Here is a 19,723-nt window from a genome sequence, read left to right as displayed (position 1 = left end):
TGTAGTCTATTTATCAACTATTTTGATGTTAGACATTTAAATTGTTCCATTTTTTAACATTAAAAGCAATGTTGCAATGAACAACTTCATGTATGTTTCCTTGAACATGTGTAGAAGAACTCCCCCCCACCCCCCTCCCACCCCTCTCTCGGTATGAGCTTACAAATGAGTGAGTGCATATCTTCACCTCTGTCACCTGGTAGAAAATTGTTCCTCAGAATATTTGTAGCTACCTCCCCTCCACAGACAGTGTGTTCAAAACTCTTCTTGCTGCCCATCCCTGCCAGTATTGGGTTTCATCAGACTTATAAATAGAGTCAATCTGATGGAGGTAAAATGATATGTCCTTATTGCTTTGATTTGCATTTCCTTATTTCTAGTGAGGTCAAATATAAGTTTCTAACTTTATTACTTATTTTATGAATTGACTATATGTTTTACCTATCTTTATTGGTATATATGCCTATAAATAATATATGCAGGTATATGTTAACTTATATATATATATAAATTATATGCATAGTACATATATTTACATTGTAAATATTAATAAGCATTAATATATACATATAAATACTAGCCCTTAGTAATGTGTGTTGCAAATATCTTCAGCTAGCCTGTGACTAACCTTTCACTTCACTTACAGTATCCATTAATGAACAAAATTATTTTATTCAAAGTAGTTAAATATCTCAATTTTTCTTTTATGGTTTATGTGTTTTTTTTAAACGACTTCCTTTTTCCAAGGTCCTTAAGCAAAATTTTGTTTTATCCCCCAAATTTGAAAATTTTATTCTTCATATTTGAGGTCTCAGTCTACCTGAAATTTACTTTTAGGCATGGAGAATAGGAAACTAACTTAATATATAGACATTTTTTTCATATAGGTAACCAGTCGCCCCAGCACCAATTATTGAATCATTAATCCTTTCTCCTCTTGATTTGTAATGGGATCTTTCTGTATATCAGATCTCCACACATTTATGGATCTGGTTCTGAGTTCTATAGTCTATTCCTTTTCCCTCTGTCAATACCACACTGTCTTAATTTCTGCAGGTATATAGAATCATATCTGGTACATAATTCTACTCTACCTCATTCTCTTCAAAATTGTCTTTTCTTGACCTTTTCCTCTTCAATATAGATTTTAGAGTCAACTTTTTAATACCATGAAAAACTCTGTTGAGATTTTAAAAGTCAAAATTGTGTTGAGTTCTGTTTGAATGTATATATTAATTCTGGAGGAATTGGTATCTTTGTGATATAGACTCATCCAATTCAGGGCCATGTTATTTCTCATTCATTTATTTGGATCTTTCCAAAGTCTTTTAGTGCACTTTTGTTACACTTACTCTCTGGTTTCTTGTACTTGGAAGGCTGTTTTAAATTAGTTTAATCTGTGGAATTTTCTTCCTTTCTTTCTTTTTTTTATTTTGTAGACACAATTTTCTTTTCATGTACCTTTCCCTTGTGCTTTTGAAAAGAAGGTGTGTTCTCTTATTTTGGGTCTGGGTTCTATATATGTCTACTTGATCAAGCTTTCTAATATCGTTGTTCAAACTTCTATGTTGTCAGTTGATCTATTAATTATTGAGAGAGATAAATTAAAATTTCCCACTATATCTCCCTGTACTTCTCTTAATCTTTTTCTTGATATATATGTGAGGTTGTAATATTAGGTACATACAAGCTTAGAATCATCTTATATTCCTGGTGGTTCCTTTAATCATTAGTTAACAGCCATTTTTAACATAAATGATGCTGCTTCTCTTTTAAAGTTTATGTTGTTCAATGATAATACAGATACACTGGTTTCATTTTAGCTGTTGCTTAAAGTATCTTTCACATTTTTTTACTTTTATCTCTCTGTATCTTATGTTGTAGGTACTTTCTCAAAATAATATATTTAACTGGTAAAAATCCAGTCTGACAAGCACCATCTTTTAAATGGCAGGGTTTAAAAATATATATATATTTTATTTTATTTTATTCTTTTCAGCATTCCAAAATTCATTGTTTATGCACCACACCCAGTGCTCCATGCAATACGTGCCCTCCTTAATACCCACCACCATGCTCACCCCCCACAAAACCCTCATTTTTTTTTTCAGAGAACAGTCTCTCATGGTTTGTCTCCCCCTCCGAAGTTTGGGGTTTTTTTTAGAGTTATTATAATTGTTAACATGTTCTATGTATTTCTACCATTTTACTTTGTGTTTTTACTCTGCTTTTTTCTTTATTTGGTATTGGGGAGAATCTTTGTCACCTCTTTCCTGTTTTTCACAGGATTGAAAAGTTGTGTCTAGCCCTCCTTTCTTAGCCCCCCTTTTTCTTAGCTCTTCTTTCCCCTCTATTGGGATGAATTATACTTTCTTTTATTTACCACTCCAGAATTGTTAACTTTCAGACTTTTATAGGACACCTGGGTGGCTCAGTTGGTTAAGCTTTGGACTCTTGGTTTCAGTGCAGGTCATGAGCTCAGGGTCATGAGATCAAGCCTTGTGTTGAGCTCCCCGCTCAGCGGGGAATCTGCTTAAGATTGTCTCTCCCACTGCCCCTCCCCCTGCCGTGTGCACATGTGTGCACGAGCGCTCTCTCTCTCTCAAATAAATAAAGAAAATCTTTAAAAAAAATCTTTCATAGTCTGAAGTTAATATCTATTATTCTCATCACAAACAATAAAAGGACCTTAGCAGCCTCAATCTAAGTCAATTCTTTCCTGTCTTAATATGTTCTCTCTCAATATTTAGTCCTGCCTTGTTTAGTAGCCACAGGTTAGACACTTTTTCTTACAGTAATGCTTATTTAGATTTTTCCAGATGTTTATGAGTTTCTCTGCCTATTACTTTTTACAGACTTTTTTTTTTAGATTATTTATTTATTTATTTGACAGACAGAGATCACAAGTAGGCAGAGAGGCAGACAGAGAGAGAGGAGGAAGCAGGCTCCCTGCTGCGCAGAGAGCCCGATGTGGGGCTCGATCCCAGAACCCTGGGATCATGACCTGAGCTGAAGGCAGAGGCTTTAACCCACTGAGCCATCCAGGCACCCCCCCCCACCTTTTTTTTTGATGTAGTGTTCCAAGATTCATTGTTTATGTATAACACCCAGTGCACCATGCAATATGTGCCCTCCTTCTTATTCTTTCCTTCTTCTTCCTGAAATATACTTTTCGGTAAATCCTTGAGGGTCTGTTGGTGATAAACTCTCTCCAACTTTGTGATCCAGTCCCTGCTTTGCTTTCCTTATTGAAAAACCATTTAATCAAGTAAAGAATTAAAAAAAAAGATTTTATTTATTTATTTGACAGAGACAGAGATCACAAGTAGGCAGAGAGGCAGGCAGAGAGAGAGGAGGAAGCAGGCTCCCCACTGAGCAGAGAGCCTGATGTGGGGCTCAATCCCAGGACCCCAAGATCATGACCTGAGCTGAAGGCAGAGGCTTAACCCACTGAGCCACCCAGGTGCCCCAAGTATAGGATTTTGTGATGGTGATAATGTCTGCTAGCATCATGCTTCAAGTTTAGGAGGAGGAATGAGAAGGTAGAACCATCTCTGGTTTAAACCAGCTGGTAATCACAATACCTAAAAGAGAACTGGGCCACAGTTGATGCCCAAATGTGAAGTCACTTTACAAAGACCACAGGAAGTCCACTGCGATGGTGGCACTCTCACCCTCAGCATCAGTCGTCCTGTGCGGTGGCTGCAGGCGTGTCCCCCTTCCCACTAGACCAGCAGACTGCATGTCCTCTTTGTCCTCTCGCTCTCGACTCTTACCTCCTGGGTCCCAAGTGCAGGGTATGAGCTCATCTCTGTTTTGTACCAGCCCATTGGCGGTCACACCAGATACATGTTTTGTGTTTGCTCCTCCCAGTCTTCCCTACAGGATTCGTCTTTTTACTCCCAGCTTTTCGAAATCATTCTCATCAGCACACAAACATGTATGCCATCCTTACAGAAAAGACTCCCTTGACCCCACAGCCCCTCCCCCTCCCATCTGGTTTGCTCTGTTTTTCTTCAAGCTAGAGTTACTGTGTTGTTTACATTCACTGTTACCACTTTTTTTGACCTCTCTGCACTGTTCAGCCAACTCCAACCTGCTTCTACCTCTACTGCTCATGTGAAGAGGGCCAATGACCTCCATTTTTTCAAACATAATATCATTCCATGAGCATATCACATGCCGTCAAATTTAAAATAATTTTAAAAAATAATGAAAATTTGTGGGGCGCCTGGGTGGCTCAGTGAAGCCTCTGCCTTCAGCTCAGGTCATGATCCCAGGGTTCTGGGATCGAGCCCCGCATCGGACTCTCTGCTCAGCAGGGAACCTGCTTCCTCTCTCTCTGCCTGCCTCTCTGCCTACTTGTGATCTCTGTCTGTCAAATGAATAAATAAAATAAGAAAAATAATGAGAATTTGTAACTACTTTTTAAAAGATAGATTTCTAATAGGATTACAAAATTGAATAACTCAAATGCTTGATATAGACTGGCAAATTATCCCACGGAAAGAGAGAAAAGGAGAGAGGGAGAGAGGGAAAGAGAGAGATCTCCCTTTTTAAGCCAGATCCTCCTGACACTCTGGACAGTAGTTTTCTTTGCTACTAAACTCCAGGGGGAAGTGACTGGCTACACACTTAGAGCTTTGGTATTAACCAGGTGAAAACTGGGGTCTTTCAAAAAACATTCATTTTGTATTTACCATGTGCAGAGTTCACTGTAAGGTCTGGCTCTTAAAGAGAACATTTGGTCATTCACTCCTTCTCTTATCTGACAAATACATATTGAGTGCCTGCTGTATACATAACACTGAATTCTAAGTGCTGGCCACCATTTTGGCTCCTTAGAAATGTTTTCGTTTCCTACCTAAATAGTGCCCACTCCTTCTTGAGTCCAGAGGTATCGCCACAGAATGTTGTCAGTGAATTATTATTCATTATTCTTTGAAGCCACAAAGATTCCAAGTTTGAAATTTCTAGCACAGCGTGATGAAACTCTGGCCTTGGGTTTTCCTGCCGTATTTACAGCCACCTCTTACATTATGCTTTGCCTGTGTGTCTCCTCCTTCAGCAGGTAGCAAACAAGTAGGTGCCTAATACCTTGGTTTCTGGCCATTTGCTTAACTTTCCACGACCCCATTATCTTTAGAAAGGAAGGCTCTGAGGGAGAGAGATACAGTGGCTTGTGCTTGGTTGACTGGTTTATGTTCTTCAAAAGGCAATACCCCACAGGGGTTATGCATAGTTGGTGTGTCTTGTGTGTGTGTGTGTGTGTGTGTGTGTGCGCGCGCGCGCGCACACATGTGCACATAAAGATAAAGGAGTCAGAGAAGCTTTGCGGTGAGGGTTCTAGAAGTCACTTGGTGCCTGGGATATCATCCTGAGCTACAGTCAGATGAGAGTTTCCTGAAGCAGGAACAGAAAAGAGCAAACACATTTGCCCATGGCTTGTACTTACCATGCTCTCTCCCAACACCCCACTCCTGCCACGATAGAAACACACCTTGGATTAGTTAGATCTATTCAGGTTGGAAGAAAACATTCAGGTAGATTATTTGGGGGAAAGGAAGGAGCAAGGGAAACCATCCCGCATCTTTGTAGACGCTCTGAATCCCATGTTGCTGAGTCTGATATTGAGCAGGCTAATTTTCTGCAGAACCAGAAGTCTCTCCCAAGGGATCACAGGGGAGCTCTGTGCCCCACCCCTCAGCATGCACATGGTTGGTGGGTACATTTCCCAAGGAGAGGGTCTAATTGTGTCATTTGATCCCCATTCATTTTAGTTAGGAATGCACTAAACTTCCAGCCATCACAACCACCCTCACTGCCAAAGACAACACAGTAGAAAGAAAAGTTCCAGAAGACTTCTCCTTACATCTTAGTGACCCAGATGACCTCACAGTCACCCCTAGGTGCAAAGGAGGCTCAGAAATCCAATGTTTAGCTCCTGTAGCATCTACAGAGAAGAGGGAAGGGAGAAAGGATTTAGGTTGAAATATCTGCCTTGCCCTTGGATATGAAGCCCTCCTTTTGGGAGATTTTCACACAAGGCTTCTCAGAGGTGGATGGTCTGCATATGGTTGTCTTAGGTTCGGGTCTAGATCCTGGTTCCATCATTTTTGGCCCGGGTGGCAGGACTGACTTCACCTAAATCATATAGCCCAAGCCAAAGCAACTTAAATGCTTGGAAGACCCATCTCAGAAGGGGCACAGGGTATGGATGAATTTTCCAGAAAGGTCTATGGAATGATTTCTTGAAGATCTTGGAAAGAATTATTGATAGATTTTAACCCGTTTATTCGGTCCTCCTGTGCCTTGAGTTTTGCTATTTAAGAATCCAGATGAATGCTGTAGTCATATATTTTTATTATGCCTAAATTATTTTAGAAGTTCACTCTTTTTATTTCATATGCATTTTATAAAATTCCTACAGTGTGCCAGGGAGTGAGCAAGGTTTGGTGTTATAGTAGAAACCGATGTAGACAATATTGCCTTCTTCAAGGCATTTGGCATTTTCAATCTATTGTGGGAGTCACAATTATGAAATCATTCCACAGATAAATATGTAATCACAAGTTAATAATGTAATAAAGAGAGATCTATGAGGATATACAGGAAGAGAACCTGACCTTATCTGGGGTGCAGAGAAAGCATCTCTAAGAGAGTGATTTTAAGCAGAGATCTAAGAATTTAAAAAGGCAAAAGATGAGCAATGAGGGATGATCTCCAAGCACAGGCACAGGGAATAGCATGTACAAAGATCCTGAGGCAGGAGAAAGCAGATGTGCTTCCCAAATTGAAAGAAGAACCAATATTCTTTCTGGCTGGAGCAGGATGAGAAGGAATAAATTGGTATGAGATGGGGCTTGAACTGGCAGTAACACAGAATCTCTAAAGGGCCAAAGGCCATGGGGCTGACCTGTCACTTTTCCATCCAACCAACTGAATCTTGAGTATTTGCGTTGGAGGAGATGACCCAGTTTCCATCCTTGACACATTGTCTCATGGGAGACCCTGTCCTCCAACCATTCTTGTTCTGGTGAGTTGAAGTGTTGAGGAAGCCCAGTTAAAAACACGTATCCTCTTTGTCCACTTTCTGAATCAACTGAGAAATAAGACAATGTAGTCAGCAGATAAAGAATCAAATTGCCATCCTTATCGATGAATACCATCCTTATTTCCCATGAAGGGTGGGCAGGGAATGTAGCTTACTCTAAGGAACAAAGTAGGTTTGCGAACTCCTCTGACTAGGGGAGAGCCCACTAGAAGGAAAGTTTGCATCTGCAGAGAAGTCACACCTGCCCAGGTCACTGTGTTCCACTTTTCCAGGTTGAGAAGGGAGGTGGGAGGGACCAAATTTGCCCCTAACTCCACCTCCCACCCCCAGGTCCTTTGATAGATTAGCTTCACTTAGTTCAGAAATGTAAACCAAATGCTTCCATCCAGAGCTAGGCTACTCTCTTACTCTCTTTAGGGAGGCAAAAGGGTTGAACAAGAATCCAATGGCATTTTGGGGAACACTCTGCATGATTCCAACTTCCATGGGGAATAAGTATTCCTTTCTCATCCATTGTCAAGAGCTGTTAAGAGAAGGACATCATATAACCTGGTCCTTATGAATGAAGATGAATTCTGATAAATGATATCCTATCTTCTAAGAGGGTTATAATATTGAACACAAAGCCACAGTCCCCAAAGCCTTTAACTTCTTTGCTGAACTAACTCCGTTTTTTCTTTTTCATCCACATAAATGAAATTCCCCAGTTGTTTCTTTTTCAAACCTTGCTTGAAGTAACAGATGCCAACAATATGTCTAAATCAAAAGTGTAAACTTCAGGGTCACAGAATGTTAGTGCTGGAAAGGATCCTATAGGTCATCAGTCTAATCCCATTCCTTGTTTTATTAGAAAACATGAGACCCAGAGAGACTAAGTGTCTCGCCCAGGGTCAAATAGTCATCTGTGTCCCTCTCCTAATTACTTGGATTCTGTGACCAGGAGTATTTCCAACTACACCATGTTGATACATCAGAGAAACTCACTATTTATAGAACACTTGTGATGCTTTTATAAAAATAAACATACAGGGGCGCCTGGGTGGCTCAATTGGTTAAGCAACTGACTCTTGATTTTGGCTCAGGTCATGATCTCAGGATCCTGGGATCGAGCCTTGAGTTAGGCTCTGTGCTCAGCAGGAAGTCTGCTTCAGGATTCTCTCTCCCTCTACCTCTCCCCCACATGTGTGCCCCCGCTGAAATAAATAAATCTTTAAAAAATAAGAAATAAACATACAGGTGTTTGCCAAATAAATTGCCCTTGTTAGTGGTAATTTTTATTTTGTGTATTAGTTTTTCTTGGAGTAGAATAACCCTTGAACTTGTTTTGCATTCAGTCAGTGGTTTGACTTTTCTGGTTCTAAATAAATGTCTCCTTTTTAATGTTCTCTTTTCCTAATTAACAAGGTACCAAGTGGAAAGAGATAAGTTATGCACTTTAATTACAATAACCCCAGGCTACTGAAAGAATTCTTATCACCATCTCCGACCGTGCATCCCATGTTCACTTAGAAATGGCATTGGTAAAAACTTCATGTAAGCCATGAATTTGAACTCTGAGGTGGTGGGGCCATCTGTGAACAAGAGCAGAGAATTTTATCCCATGTTTTTTCCAGTCATGTTGTGCTCCTTTCCTTCCTATTAAAAATGGGAAGTGACTATCAGCCCAGGTTATGATGAGGGATAGGGAATTTGAGATGCTGTAAAGGGTAGTAGAAAGCAGCATTGGGAGCCCAGAATTCTGGATCAGCTCTGTCACTAATCAGCTGTCTCTTTGGACAAGTCACAGGACTTTCTGAGCCTCAGTTTACCCATCTGTAAAATGGACTTGTGCTAGCCGATCTCTAAGTTCTTTCTATAGAGGTAAAAATTTATTTGACTCTGAGTCCTTATAATTCTATACTCCTTTCCCCACTCTTATCTCATACCCTTCATTTCCCCAAAACAAAGAGTAACCTCTAGCTTCAAGGAGATATGCAATATCATGTCAAAACAGAGCAGTTTTTATAAATACCAAAGGACCTTATCCAGTGAATAATACATGCTTTATTCTACTCGTTAGAAAGAAGAGAGAATCTAGCATCATTTCCATTTTCATCATGGTACCATTTCATAGCTATGGCAACACATCCATGGTCCTTTTCTCTAAGGAGTTTCCTTCAAGACAGACATCCTAGGTGGGCTAAGGGGCAGGAGGAGACCTCAGCTACCTACACCCAACCTCAGTGTCTTCATTTTCTTCTGGCTGAAATATCTTAGATAGATGCACGAGATGCATTAGATAGATGCACGAGAAAGTGCATGGTAAGGTGTTACAGATATTGAACTAGGGGTCATATGATCCAGTTTTGGTCCTAGATCATCTAATGAGATGCATGACCTTGATCTCAAGTCACTTGTCTTCTGTGACCTCAGTTTACACATTTATGAAATGGGAAATTAGGACTGGATAGTGTCTAAGGTCTCCTTCAGCTTTAAAGTATGTGAAGTGTTACTTAAATGGACTTAAATAGATAATGGAAAGGTCTTTCAAGAAGCCTTAAATTATGGGTCCTGCCTTCAAGGGGTTCACAACTGAGTTGGGAAAAACAAGGGGAGCATTCCAGGGCCAGGAGTTCAGAGGCGGAAATAAAATTTTTAACATCTGTTGATATTTTCAAGCTATGGAAGTTTATTCTAAGCTCAGAGTTAGGGGCACATATCCCTGTGTGTGTGTGTGTGTGTGTGTGTGTGTGTGTGTGTGTAATCACCTTCTTTTCTCTAGAAGTGTCTGATGTTCTCTTTTTAAAATATCGCTTGATTTTGGCCTTTTGATGATAAACATTCTGCTCTGTCTCCATAGGGTGCATGCAGTTGGAAGTCTAGGTAAGCTATGTGTAGGCTATAGGAAAGAAAGAAAAGATGGCAGTGTGGAAAAAAAGTAATAACCAGTCTTGGGATAAGAAAACACAGGATGTATTAAGGAGACAACTGCTCTGCCAGTTTGGCCATCAGGACTTTGGAAGAGGGAAAAAAATGCTGACAACACAATTTGGAGTCAGACTATAAGTAGTATGATGTAGTCAAAAGAGAAAGCAAAGATTCTAATTCTAGCTCTGCTATTTTACCATCTGCGTGCCTTTGAGGAAGTTATTTAATCTTTCTGAGCTTCTATTTCACATGGTAAAATGGAGATGATAATACCAACGATACAGAACTTTTTTTTTAAAGATTTTATTTATTTATTCAACAGAGAGATTACAAGTAGGCAGAAAGAGAGGGAAGCAGGCTGCCTGCTGAGCAGAGAGACCGATGTGGGGCTCCATCCGAGGACCCCGAGATCATGGCCGAAGCCAAAAGCAGAGGCTTAACCTGTAAGGTTTTATAGGTGAGATAAACACGACACCAGGTGAGGTAGGCGCAAGGCAAGATTTATTAAAGGCAATCTCTGGCTAAGTTTCAGGGCTCAGGAGAAGGGGAGCCAGGAAAGTTGCGCCGGGAGGAGGTGGGCACCCTCGGGTGAGGTTCCTCCACTCCGGAAAGGGGAGTGGGGGAAGTCGCACTGGGAGGGAGTTGGCGGGGGTCTTTTATCTGTTTCCTGCATAGGTATCGGGTTACCTATGGAGACGTGACCTGGGCATACATCCTTTTGGCGGGAGAGTCAAGGGTGAAGGAAAGGGGAGGGGAGGAGACTGGAAGAGGGCGGGGACAGGCGGTCATTTCTATTGTTCCTCCTGCACTCCCGGAGCTCGCCGACCCAACATAACCCACTGAGCCACCCAGGCGCCACAATACCGAAATTTTTGAGGATTAATAGAAATGATGTATGAAAAGTTTCTGGCACAGTAAAACTGGTCATAAGTGTTAATTTTCCACATCCCAGGCTCTTTCCACCTCCACAGTGGCTTCTTCTCTGACAGGCATCTGGGAAAGGAGCAACCAGACAGACCTGGCTCTGAGTGAGGCTTGGCCAGTTACAAGGTCTTTGATCTTAGTCAAGCAATTTAACCTTTCTGAGCTTCAATTTACTCATCTACAAAGTGAAATTAACCGTTAGTACTTTGCAGGATTATTGTAAAGTTTAGAAATGGGTTACATTATGCATGCAACCATACCCATTAATCATGGAGAAACGGTAGGTTTCAATAAATGATGGTGATGAGGGAAAGAAGGAGGAAAAGGAGGGGTTACCATTGAGATCCTTGAACTTGCAACCAAGAGCCTAGGATTTATCTTGTAATTTGTGGTGGCATTTGAAAGTTTTTGTTTTTCAGATAGGGTATCATAAGATGAAATGAAGAGAATCTTGACTTTGATGAACATGGTACAAGAATGGCGAGACTGGGGCACCTGGGTGGCTCAGTGGATTAAAGCCTCTGCTTTCAGCTCAGGTCATGATTGCAGGGTCCTGGGATTGAGCCCCACATCGGGCTCTCTGCTCAGCAAGGAGCCTGCTTCCCCCTCTCTCTCTGCCTGCCTCTCTGCCTACTTGTGATCTCTCTCTATCAAATAAAAAAAAAAAAAAAAAAAGGATGGCGAGACTGTGCACAGGGCAGGGAGAACTCCTTGGAGAGTTCTCCAAGAGAGAGACTAGTTCCCTGGAGACAAAACCCAGCTGTCTTCATGTATGTGCTATATAGTTCTTTTATTGCCAAATGGATTCTTTCCTCCTTAATCTGACCATTGTGAATCTATGAGAGAGACAGACGTGGAAACAGAGAGTGAGAAAAGGACCCACAGAAAGAGAGAGAGTTGAGGAGAGAGGTAGAAAGATGCATAGCTACAGAGAGACAGGAGAGAGGAAAGCTGTGTTCACAGGCTTCCTGGCTTTTTATGTGAAGACATCTGGCACATGGCTGTGCCGGCTGGATGCAGGTGGCTTAGGAGAATTGCATCCAGGTATAAACCTGGAATCAACAGGCTTGAATTTTCAGCTGCCATGTGGGCTATTTTAAATAAAACTACCGGGAATTAAAGTGAAGGTGGTGAGAACACCACTTCCCCTCTGTTATCCCACCTTCACCAAAATGTGCTTGAACACCTGAGAAGGGCTCCTTCCCTGCTGTCTCTATGTTACCTGCCCACTGCCGTCTGGCTCTTCCTGGTCCAGAGATTTCTGGTCGACCCTGTGCCCACAGAGAAGGCTTCCCACACCCTCTTTCCGCATGTCCTTCAACTCTGTTTTCATCTGCGTGCTTTTTTTTTTTTTTCTTCCCTAAAGGAGGGTGAGTTTGCTTTTATAAGAAAGGTGTTCGGCTCAGCTTATTCTGAAAGCAGAATGTCTTTAAGTTCAGTTTCTCTTTTTCATGTCTCCCTCCTATCCTTTCCTCTCCTTTTTCTAGCCAGTCATCCAAACACTGAAGGTCTGATGGGCATTGACAACCTACAAAAGTTAGTTTCTGTTGCCAGAGTTGTTTCTGCTCAAAGGGCTAGTGCCCAGTGTGTAGGCAGTTGGTACCTAGGACCCAACCCAACTGGGAGGAAATGGGGGTGCTATGGAGCAGCACTGGGAAGACTCTCATACCCTGGGGGATGCCACCAGTGTGCGCCTAAGGCAGGACTGCTGTGACCATCCCCCAAACTGGGAGGAAATGGGGGTGCTATGGAGCAGCACTGGGAAGACTCTCATACCCTGGGGGGTGCCACCAGTGTGCACCTAAGGCAGGACTGCTGTGACCATCCCCCAAAGGATAATGTCATCTATTGTCTCCTAAGAGTTTTTCTCAGCCCACCTTCCAGTTCTCAAAGATCCCATTGTCCTGCTAAGATGGATGGAAATGGTGGCACCCAAGATACCCATGTAGGGCCCGCTTTTGCTGGGTGTAGGGGCGTTTTCTCTAGTGCAACGTCTCTTTCTTGTTTTAAAGAAATTGTAATGAAATATTTCATACACCAAGGGTTCATGTAAAGGTAATATGAACACTCATAGGTACCCAGCACCTGTGTTAAGAAAAAGACTGTTAACAGAGCACTCAGAGGCTTCTCTGTCCTGCAGCTCATTCACTACCCTCTTCTAACTTCCCCCAGGTATTTATGGTCTTACTTTGCTTATGAGTTTAAAACATAAAAATAGGGAGAACAATATATATGTTTAAAATGATACATATTTACATAGAAATACATATATTTAGTTCTATATAATTCTATATATGTACATATATCTATATCTCTGTATATTCCTAAATAATATATCAAATTTGCTTGCTGTTGAATTTTATATAAATGACATCAAACTGGGTATGTTCTTTTGCTAATTGCATTTTTTGCGTGAAATAATGAGAGCCATGTCGATGCATTTACATACTCATTCCTTCATTTCTTCTGCAATATAGTGTTCTACTCCATAGGTACAGTATAATTCACTTATCTATTCTCTGTTGACAGATACTTAGGGTGTTACTAGTTGTTATAAATAGAAAATTTGAAATGTTTTTTACAATGATAAATTCTGATGCTGTGAACGTGTTTTGGACATGTCCTGGTACACATGTGGGAGAATTTCTCCAGATTTTGTAAGTTGGGGTGAAATTGCTGCATCAAAAGGTGTGAACATTATCTCCTTATTTCCAAGAATTTTTACAAAGTGGTTGTATACATCAAACATCAGGGTATGAAGAGTCCTCATGGAGCCCATCCTTCGTAATAGTGTTTTATGGCCCAACATTTACTTTTCTTGCCAATCTTGTCCGTATAAGATGGCAGATCTTTCTGGTATTTAATTGGCATTTCCTTAGTCCTTCTGAGATGAAACTTTTTTTTTTTTTATTTTTTGGTCATTGAGGCTTCCTCTCTTGTGTTGAATTCTTTGTGTGTTTCCAACACATCCCGATCCATTTGATGGAGCTCTCTGTATATGGCTCAGGCTAGAAAAGGGAGGGAAGACGTATGCTGACAGCCTGTGCTCTTTTCTCCCCGAAGGCCCCGAAGAAGCAGGAAGTGGCCGCTATGGATCCCGTTATACGATCGACATGGGAGTCGATGAAGATGATGATGGATTTGAAGACTACCTAGATTTGGATGTCTCCTTTGAGGAGGTAACCAAATCTCCGCTCGTAAAACCTGGGTGTTCTTGTTCTCATGCTCAACAAGGCAATTTAACCAATGGACCATGAACATTTTACTTCAAACTTACTTAAATTGGTCCATTTGCTCTTAACACTTATTTATTTTCTCTATTAGGCTCCAGGTGCTCATAAATTCATAGTAACTAGGGACCGACCATGCGAATGTCCTATGGCCAACCCCTGCCTGCTGACTTCACAATCTGGCAGAACCATATTTAGATTTCCCACCAAGTAGACATGTATAAAGGCAGGTATTAGAAGGAAATGAACAATTCCTTGACAAAGTAATAAATCTTTGTGATATTATAATAATAAAAATCATGTACTATCAGCTTTATCACTGATTTTCTGAATAGCATAGGGAAAGGTACTTAAAATCCTTGAGCCTCAAGTGCTTAACCATAAATGGGTTCTACATTCTAGGGTTTTGAGAAATAACAAAACTGACCATATTTTCAAGTATTAGACATTAGCCATAAATAAGGCTATCTAAACACTGTGCTCTGTGTCAAACCTGAACCCTTTCTCTTCTCTGGCTTTAGGTGAAACCACTTCCTGCTCTCAAAAGAGGAAATAGGAAGTATTTGGTGGAATCCAAGAAGGAACACAGGTCAAACCCAAAGACTGCTCCGAGGCTTGTCCCCCCTACTCTAGCATCTCTCCCAATGACTACGGTGGCTCCCCAGCCCACTCCAGCAGAGAGGAAAGGGAAGAAGGGCATGGCTATAATGCCAAGGCTCTTTGACATGTCTTGTGATGAAATGATCTGCTCTGCTGACAGCTTTTGTATCAATGACTACACCTGGGGGGGCTCACGGTGCCATTGCAACCTGGGCAAAGGTGGTGTGAGCTGCTCAGAAGGTAAGCCCTTGGTGGGAAGAAGAATGTGGTGGGGAGATCGGCTCCAGTGGGACCCAGAGGGCAGTTTTGTGTGCCACACATGGTTCCTTCTAGCCCTTTTTTTCCCTGAGATAAGCACCTTGTCCATGTATTCATAATTAAGTTAGCTGTCCAGGAAAAACGTAAGGCCACTTCCATTGCTTCTAGTTGAAAAGCGCCCTGTTTCTATGTGTGCCGTACATGTAGTATTTTTGGAGCAATTAATAAATAATCCTAACGACACCTTGGGGAGGCAGACTTTACTTGGATCACATCTCTACTGAAAAAGTGCTGCTGAAACATGGGCATGAAGTTAAGAAGATGATAATTGAGCCAACTTATATCACACAAATATCCAGCTAGAAGGCAGGTGTCAGTGGTCTTGAAATTATTGATTTCCTTTTTAGGGTAGCAAGTTAATAATCTCTAGTTTCTCCCTAAGAATTTCAGAAGCTCAAAGTTCCCAAGAATCAGAATCATAGGTGTCAAAAGTAGAGAAGATAATAAGCTAGGTGTAACAGATTTGGGGGGTTTTCACTTAATGACCTCTAGGCAATGGCTTATATTGATTTTTGCCCTTGAACAAATAAGGAAATCGTATAGTATGCTTTTATGTTGTCTTTTTCTCTTTTTAGATATTGTTATACAGTATCCTCAGTTCTTTGGCCACTCCTATGTAACTTTTGAGCCTCTGAAGAACTCCTATCAGGCGTTTCAAATTACTCTTGAATTTAGGGTAAGAAGGATTAGTTGTTTGATGAATGCCTATTGGATGGACATCTTAGCTGGGCACTGGGCCCTATCAAGTGGGGTGGGCTGGGAGTGCAAGAAGTGTGGAGGTATATAGCAAAAGTAAATACGACACAGTCTGTCCTTAAACACATTCACAGGGTAGCAAGAACGATGGGCACATTCGTACGTTCAAGGGTGCAGTGAGCGGAGGGTGGGTTCTGTGTGTTACTGAACTACGGAAGTGGCTGGCTGGCCAGTGAGAGCGTGTAGATCCCAGCCCTGTGGCTCATCATGGTGACTCTTCACAGACTGGGATCTCAGAGGCATAACGAATTCCCCATTCCAAAATCCCTTGTAAAGGGAGCTCACATGTCTGCCATCCTTGCTATGACTGTAATCGAATGCATAGAAAAACTGCTCTATACACAGTCCTTGCACGTAGTGAGAGCCCAGAGGATGCTCTCTGACCTGAATCAACAACAAATCAGATCTCAGTGCAGGACTTCAGCTTAGAGTTACTCTTTTGGGCATCTCAGACAGCACAGCAAGGGTTGGTGATCTGGAAACAAGTCCCCTTTGAGGTCACAGTCACAGTGTTGAGTGTCCAAAAGATGATCTGTCCTGGTCTAGGGCAGCCAACAAGGGTAAAGACAACCTAGTCTAGCAGCAGGGCAGATTTTATCAGCCTGTTCCCCTAACAGAAGGAAAGAAACAAATGCGCACCCTTCTCCAGAGGGAGGGAAGTAAAAAGGAGTTCTTTAAAAAAAAAAAAAAAAAAAAAAAAAGAATGTTCTTTGGTGGAAATAGAATTTGATGGACATACAAACAGCCTCTCTGCCCATGTCTCTGTGCACATGGTTTTCCTGAGGCTCTGCTGGGGGACCGACCCACCAAGCAAGGGGAGAGGAGGGCCGAGCCAGCTTTCCCCAAACTCGCTGCCATTCCTCACACCCTGTTTATATCGCTGCCGTTTGTTCACTGGAAAGGAGCAGAGACTTGGGACCTGGGAGTTCACTGGAGTCCGTGTGCTCGCCCCTTTGTAAATAGGGCCACAGAGAGAACACTCAGGTTCCACAGTCATGAGTGTTTCCAGGTGGTGCTCATTGTTCGTGTGGCTTTTGTTTGTACACTAGGCAGAGGCGGAGGATGGCTTACTGCTCTACTGTGGGGAGAATGAACACGGGAGAGGCGATTTCATGTCTCTGGCCATCATCCGACGCTCACTCCAATTCAGGTAACTCCCACCAAAACCCCCCGCATTTGTTAATACCATCCTACATTATGTTTACATTTTTATAGTGTGAGTAAAATATAAATGGGATGGGTCCCTGCGGATAAAGGAACAATGTATATAAGGCGAGCCTGGAGAAATTTACTCAATAGTGACATAGCAGGAACACAGGTCCGCCTCGAAGCTTGAGTTCGGTCCGTTCATTCAACAGGAAATTCTTCTGGAGCCCCTGCAGTATACCAGGCACGGTTGTAGGTCTGGTGACTGCAACAGTGAGCCCAAGCAATCCAGTCCCTTCGCTCCCCGAGCTCAAGTAGATGTGACGGAAAGGAGGCTGGGATCTTCTCGTCTCCTGTGGCAAATGGGACTGAGGGCCACAGAGAGCAGACAGGAGCCTACAGCCTCCTGAGGGTTCCCAGAGGCTCAAAGCCCATCCTTGGCTCAACATCCCCCCAGCCCCCGCCCCGGGGCTGCAGACTGGCACTCCTCCTCAGCCCTGGTCATTTCAGGGTGAGGGGTTTTCTGGGGCCAAGTTTTGTGGAGGTGTGAGGGTTTGAACCACCCTCATGGGGGTGTACACAGCAGCTATCTGAGAATGACCAAGGAGGATCAGCCTTGTCCTTGTCCCTAGTGCACTGGTTAAGGTCCTGATGGCACCATTCCTCTGCTGCCTGACCTTCAGCAAATGACTTAACCTCTCTGAGCCCGCATTTCCTCCCAGGACTCCTGTGAGGACGAAATGAATGAATACACAAAAGTGCTCAGAGCAGTGCCTGGCTCATAGCAAGCACTCCAGAAGCATCTGCCGTTATTGTCTTTCGATTATTTCAGCCCCAAATTACTTTAGGTTAAGCTGGAGAAGACGGTGGAACATCCCACTTGGGGAAGACAGCAGTCCGCCATTGCTTTGACTCGTGGGGGTCCGAGGCTGGGCCAGGGTCCAGACAGCAGTTCTCACACTCACACACACACTAATGCTCAGAGGATGTGTAGCCCTGGCAGGAGTTTATGGCAGCCGCCCTCCAACTCTGCGTCTCCTGATTCCGCTGCCCCCTCTAGATAAGCCTACTTGGCCATGAGTCTCCACCCCATTCCTCTGCACCGAGGATCATCAAGGAGACGCAGGGAATCCATAAGAAGTAGCTGCAGTTAGTGCAGGTCCTGAGAAGGACGATGCTGGTCACGTGTCCTTCCCCACTGACCATCTCGGGACCCACAGGGAAGCGGCATGGCGGCCGTCTGGAAATTGACGGGAAAGGGTCAGAATTCTAGACGTCAGGCACAGTGACTAGCGGGTGCCCTGCGCCATAGGGAAGTTGGAGAAAGAAAACAAAAACAAGAATAAAGCAATCATCTGAGAATGTTCCCCCTCCGCCCACACCCTCCCAGCAAAGCTGGGGCCTCCTATGGAAACGGCGCTGCCTTTGGGCACAGCTGAACACAGATGGCAGCGCTGGCCGGCTTGCCAAGATGAGTGTGAAGACTTGTGTTTTTTACATTTTATTAATATCACCGAGCCCATCATCTGGGAGTTGGGGAAAGTCCCCAGAGAAATACCTGGAAGCAGAATGACTCAAATTCTAGTTTGCCGTACCTTGGATCCACTTGAAGCATCTGGCAGTCATTGGAGGCAGGAGGGAGGTCTTAGTTGCCCATCCTTTTCGAAGCTGCAGAGAAAATCAGGCTGGAGAAGGCCCCACATTTGAAGGGTCTGTGGACAGATTAAAGATGGCTGGACTGAGACTGGCCCAGAGAGCAGGCAAAGTGTAGCTCTTCCATGTGGAGATTGAAGCAGTTCTTGATACTCATAAACCTATCCGAACAGGTTGACTCTCAAAGAAGCCATCACCCTGCAAATGCTGTTGGGTGGGGGGGTGGTCAGAACACCTAATGAGCTTGTTGAGCAGAGGGCCTTTTCCTCCTTTTCCTTCCTACAGGTTTAACTGTGGAACCGGGGTTGCCGTCATTATAAGTGAAAGCAAAATCAAACTAGGGGCCTGGCACACAGTCACGCTCTACAGAGATGGGCTGAAAGGGCTACTGCAGGTGAACAACGGCACCCCGGTGTCAGGCCAGTCCCAGGTGAGTGTGAGCGCCCTCCATGAGCATCCCTGCCTCCCCCCCCCCCACACCTTCCACCCCCCTCCCTGCTGAGAGCTGAGGCAGACATGGCAGGACGCAGCCTCAGGGCACTCATCCATCCCACATCTATTGAGGAGAAGAGTTGAATTTGCAAGCATCATCACTGTGGGGGTGCAGGAACACACAGTTGGCCTTGTGCTCAGGGCCGTGTCCTCTTTCCACAAGGACATCAAAGCAAGGGGAGAAGAAGGCCCATATCAGAAGAATAGAAGCCATTATTAGTGCCAAACACAAAGCTTGCTTTTAAGGCAAGGGTGTTGCCATGTGGCTTTAGAAAACAGTCCTGAAAAGTTCCCTTGGTTGAATCTGCAGGAATGATCCTTTCATCTACCATGTGGGGGCGGGGGAATGATTACAGGAAGTGGTCAAACAATTTAACTGTTGGGCTATGCTGTAAATCACCTAGGTATTCACATGTTGGTCATGCTCTGGGCAATTTTAGAGCCCTGTTTAGAATAAACGGTTTGGATTAGCAAGCGGCCAAGGAACCAAGGCTGTAATTATAATTAGGCAGGTGTCTGTATTCTCTGAGGAAAAATGTAGCAAGAAAGCCTTTGTGTATATGTGTGTGGTTTCCTCCCTGCCTGGACTTTTCCCTATTTTTTACTGGCAAGACATGTTATATAAAGGGCCATGCCTTGCTGA

The 19,723-nt window shown here is 43.1% G+C and overlaps 1 protein-coding gene across 4 annotated transcripts in view; it reads left to right on the top strand.

The window, feature by feature from the left end:
* Window positions 1-19,723, top strand: part of LOC111140902 (pikachurin) — a 180,841-nt gene that overhangs the window by 117,352 nt on the left and 43,766 nt on the right. For all 4 annotated transcript variants that reach the window (XM_022493151.1, XM_022493152.1, XM_022493153.1 and 1 more), the window contains 5 exons: window positions 13,949-14,064; window positions 14,637-14,955; window positions 15,609-15,709; window positions 16,839-16,939; window positions 18,874-19,018. In XM_022493151.1, the coding sequence (XP_022348859.1) occupies window positions 13,949-14,064; window positions 14,637-14,955; window positions 15,609-15,709; window positions 16,839-16,939; window positions 18,874-19,018 (782 nt within the window). The remainder of the gene's footprint in view (window positions 1-13,948; window positions 14,065-14,636; window positions 14,956-15,608; window positions 15,710-16,838; window positions 16,940-18,873; window positions 19,019-19,723) is intronic.

The sequence above is a fragment of the Enhydra lutris genome, unplaced genomic scaffold, assembly GCF_002288905.1.
Source record: "Enhydra lutris kenyoni isolate GAN:26980312 unplaced genomic scaffold, ASM228890v2 scaffoldscaffold5, whole genome shotgun sequence".
Lineage (NCBI taxonomy): Eukaryota > Metazoa > Chordata > Mammalia > Carnivora > Mustelidae > Enhydra > Enhydra lutris.
Note: the sequence above shows the minus strand (reverse complement) of the source record. Positions and strands in the feature narration are given on the sequence as shown.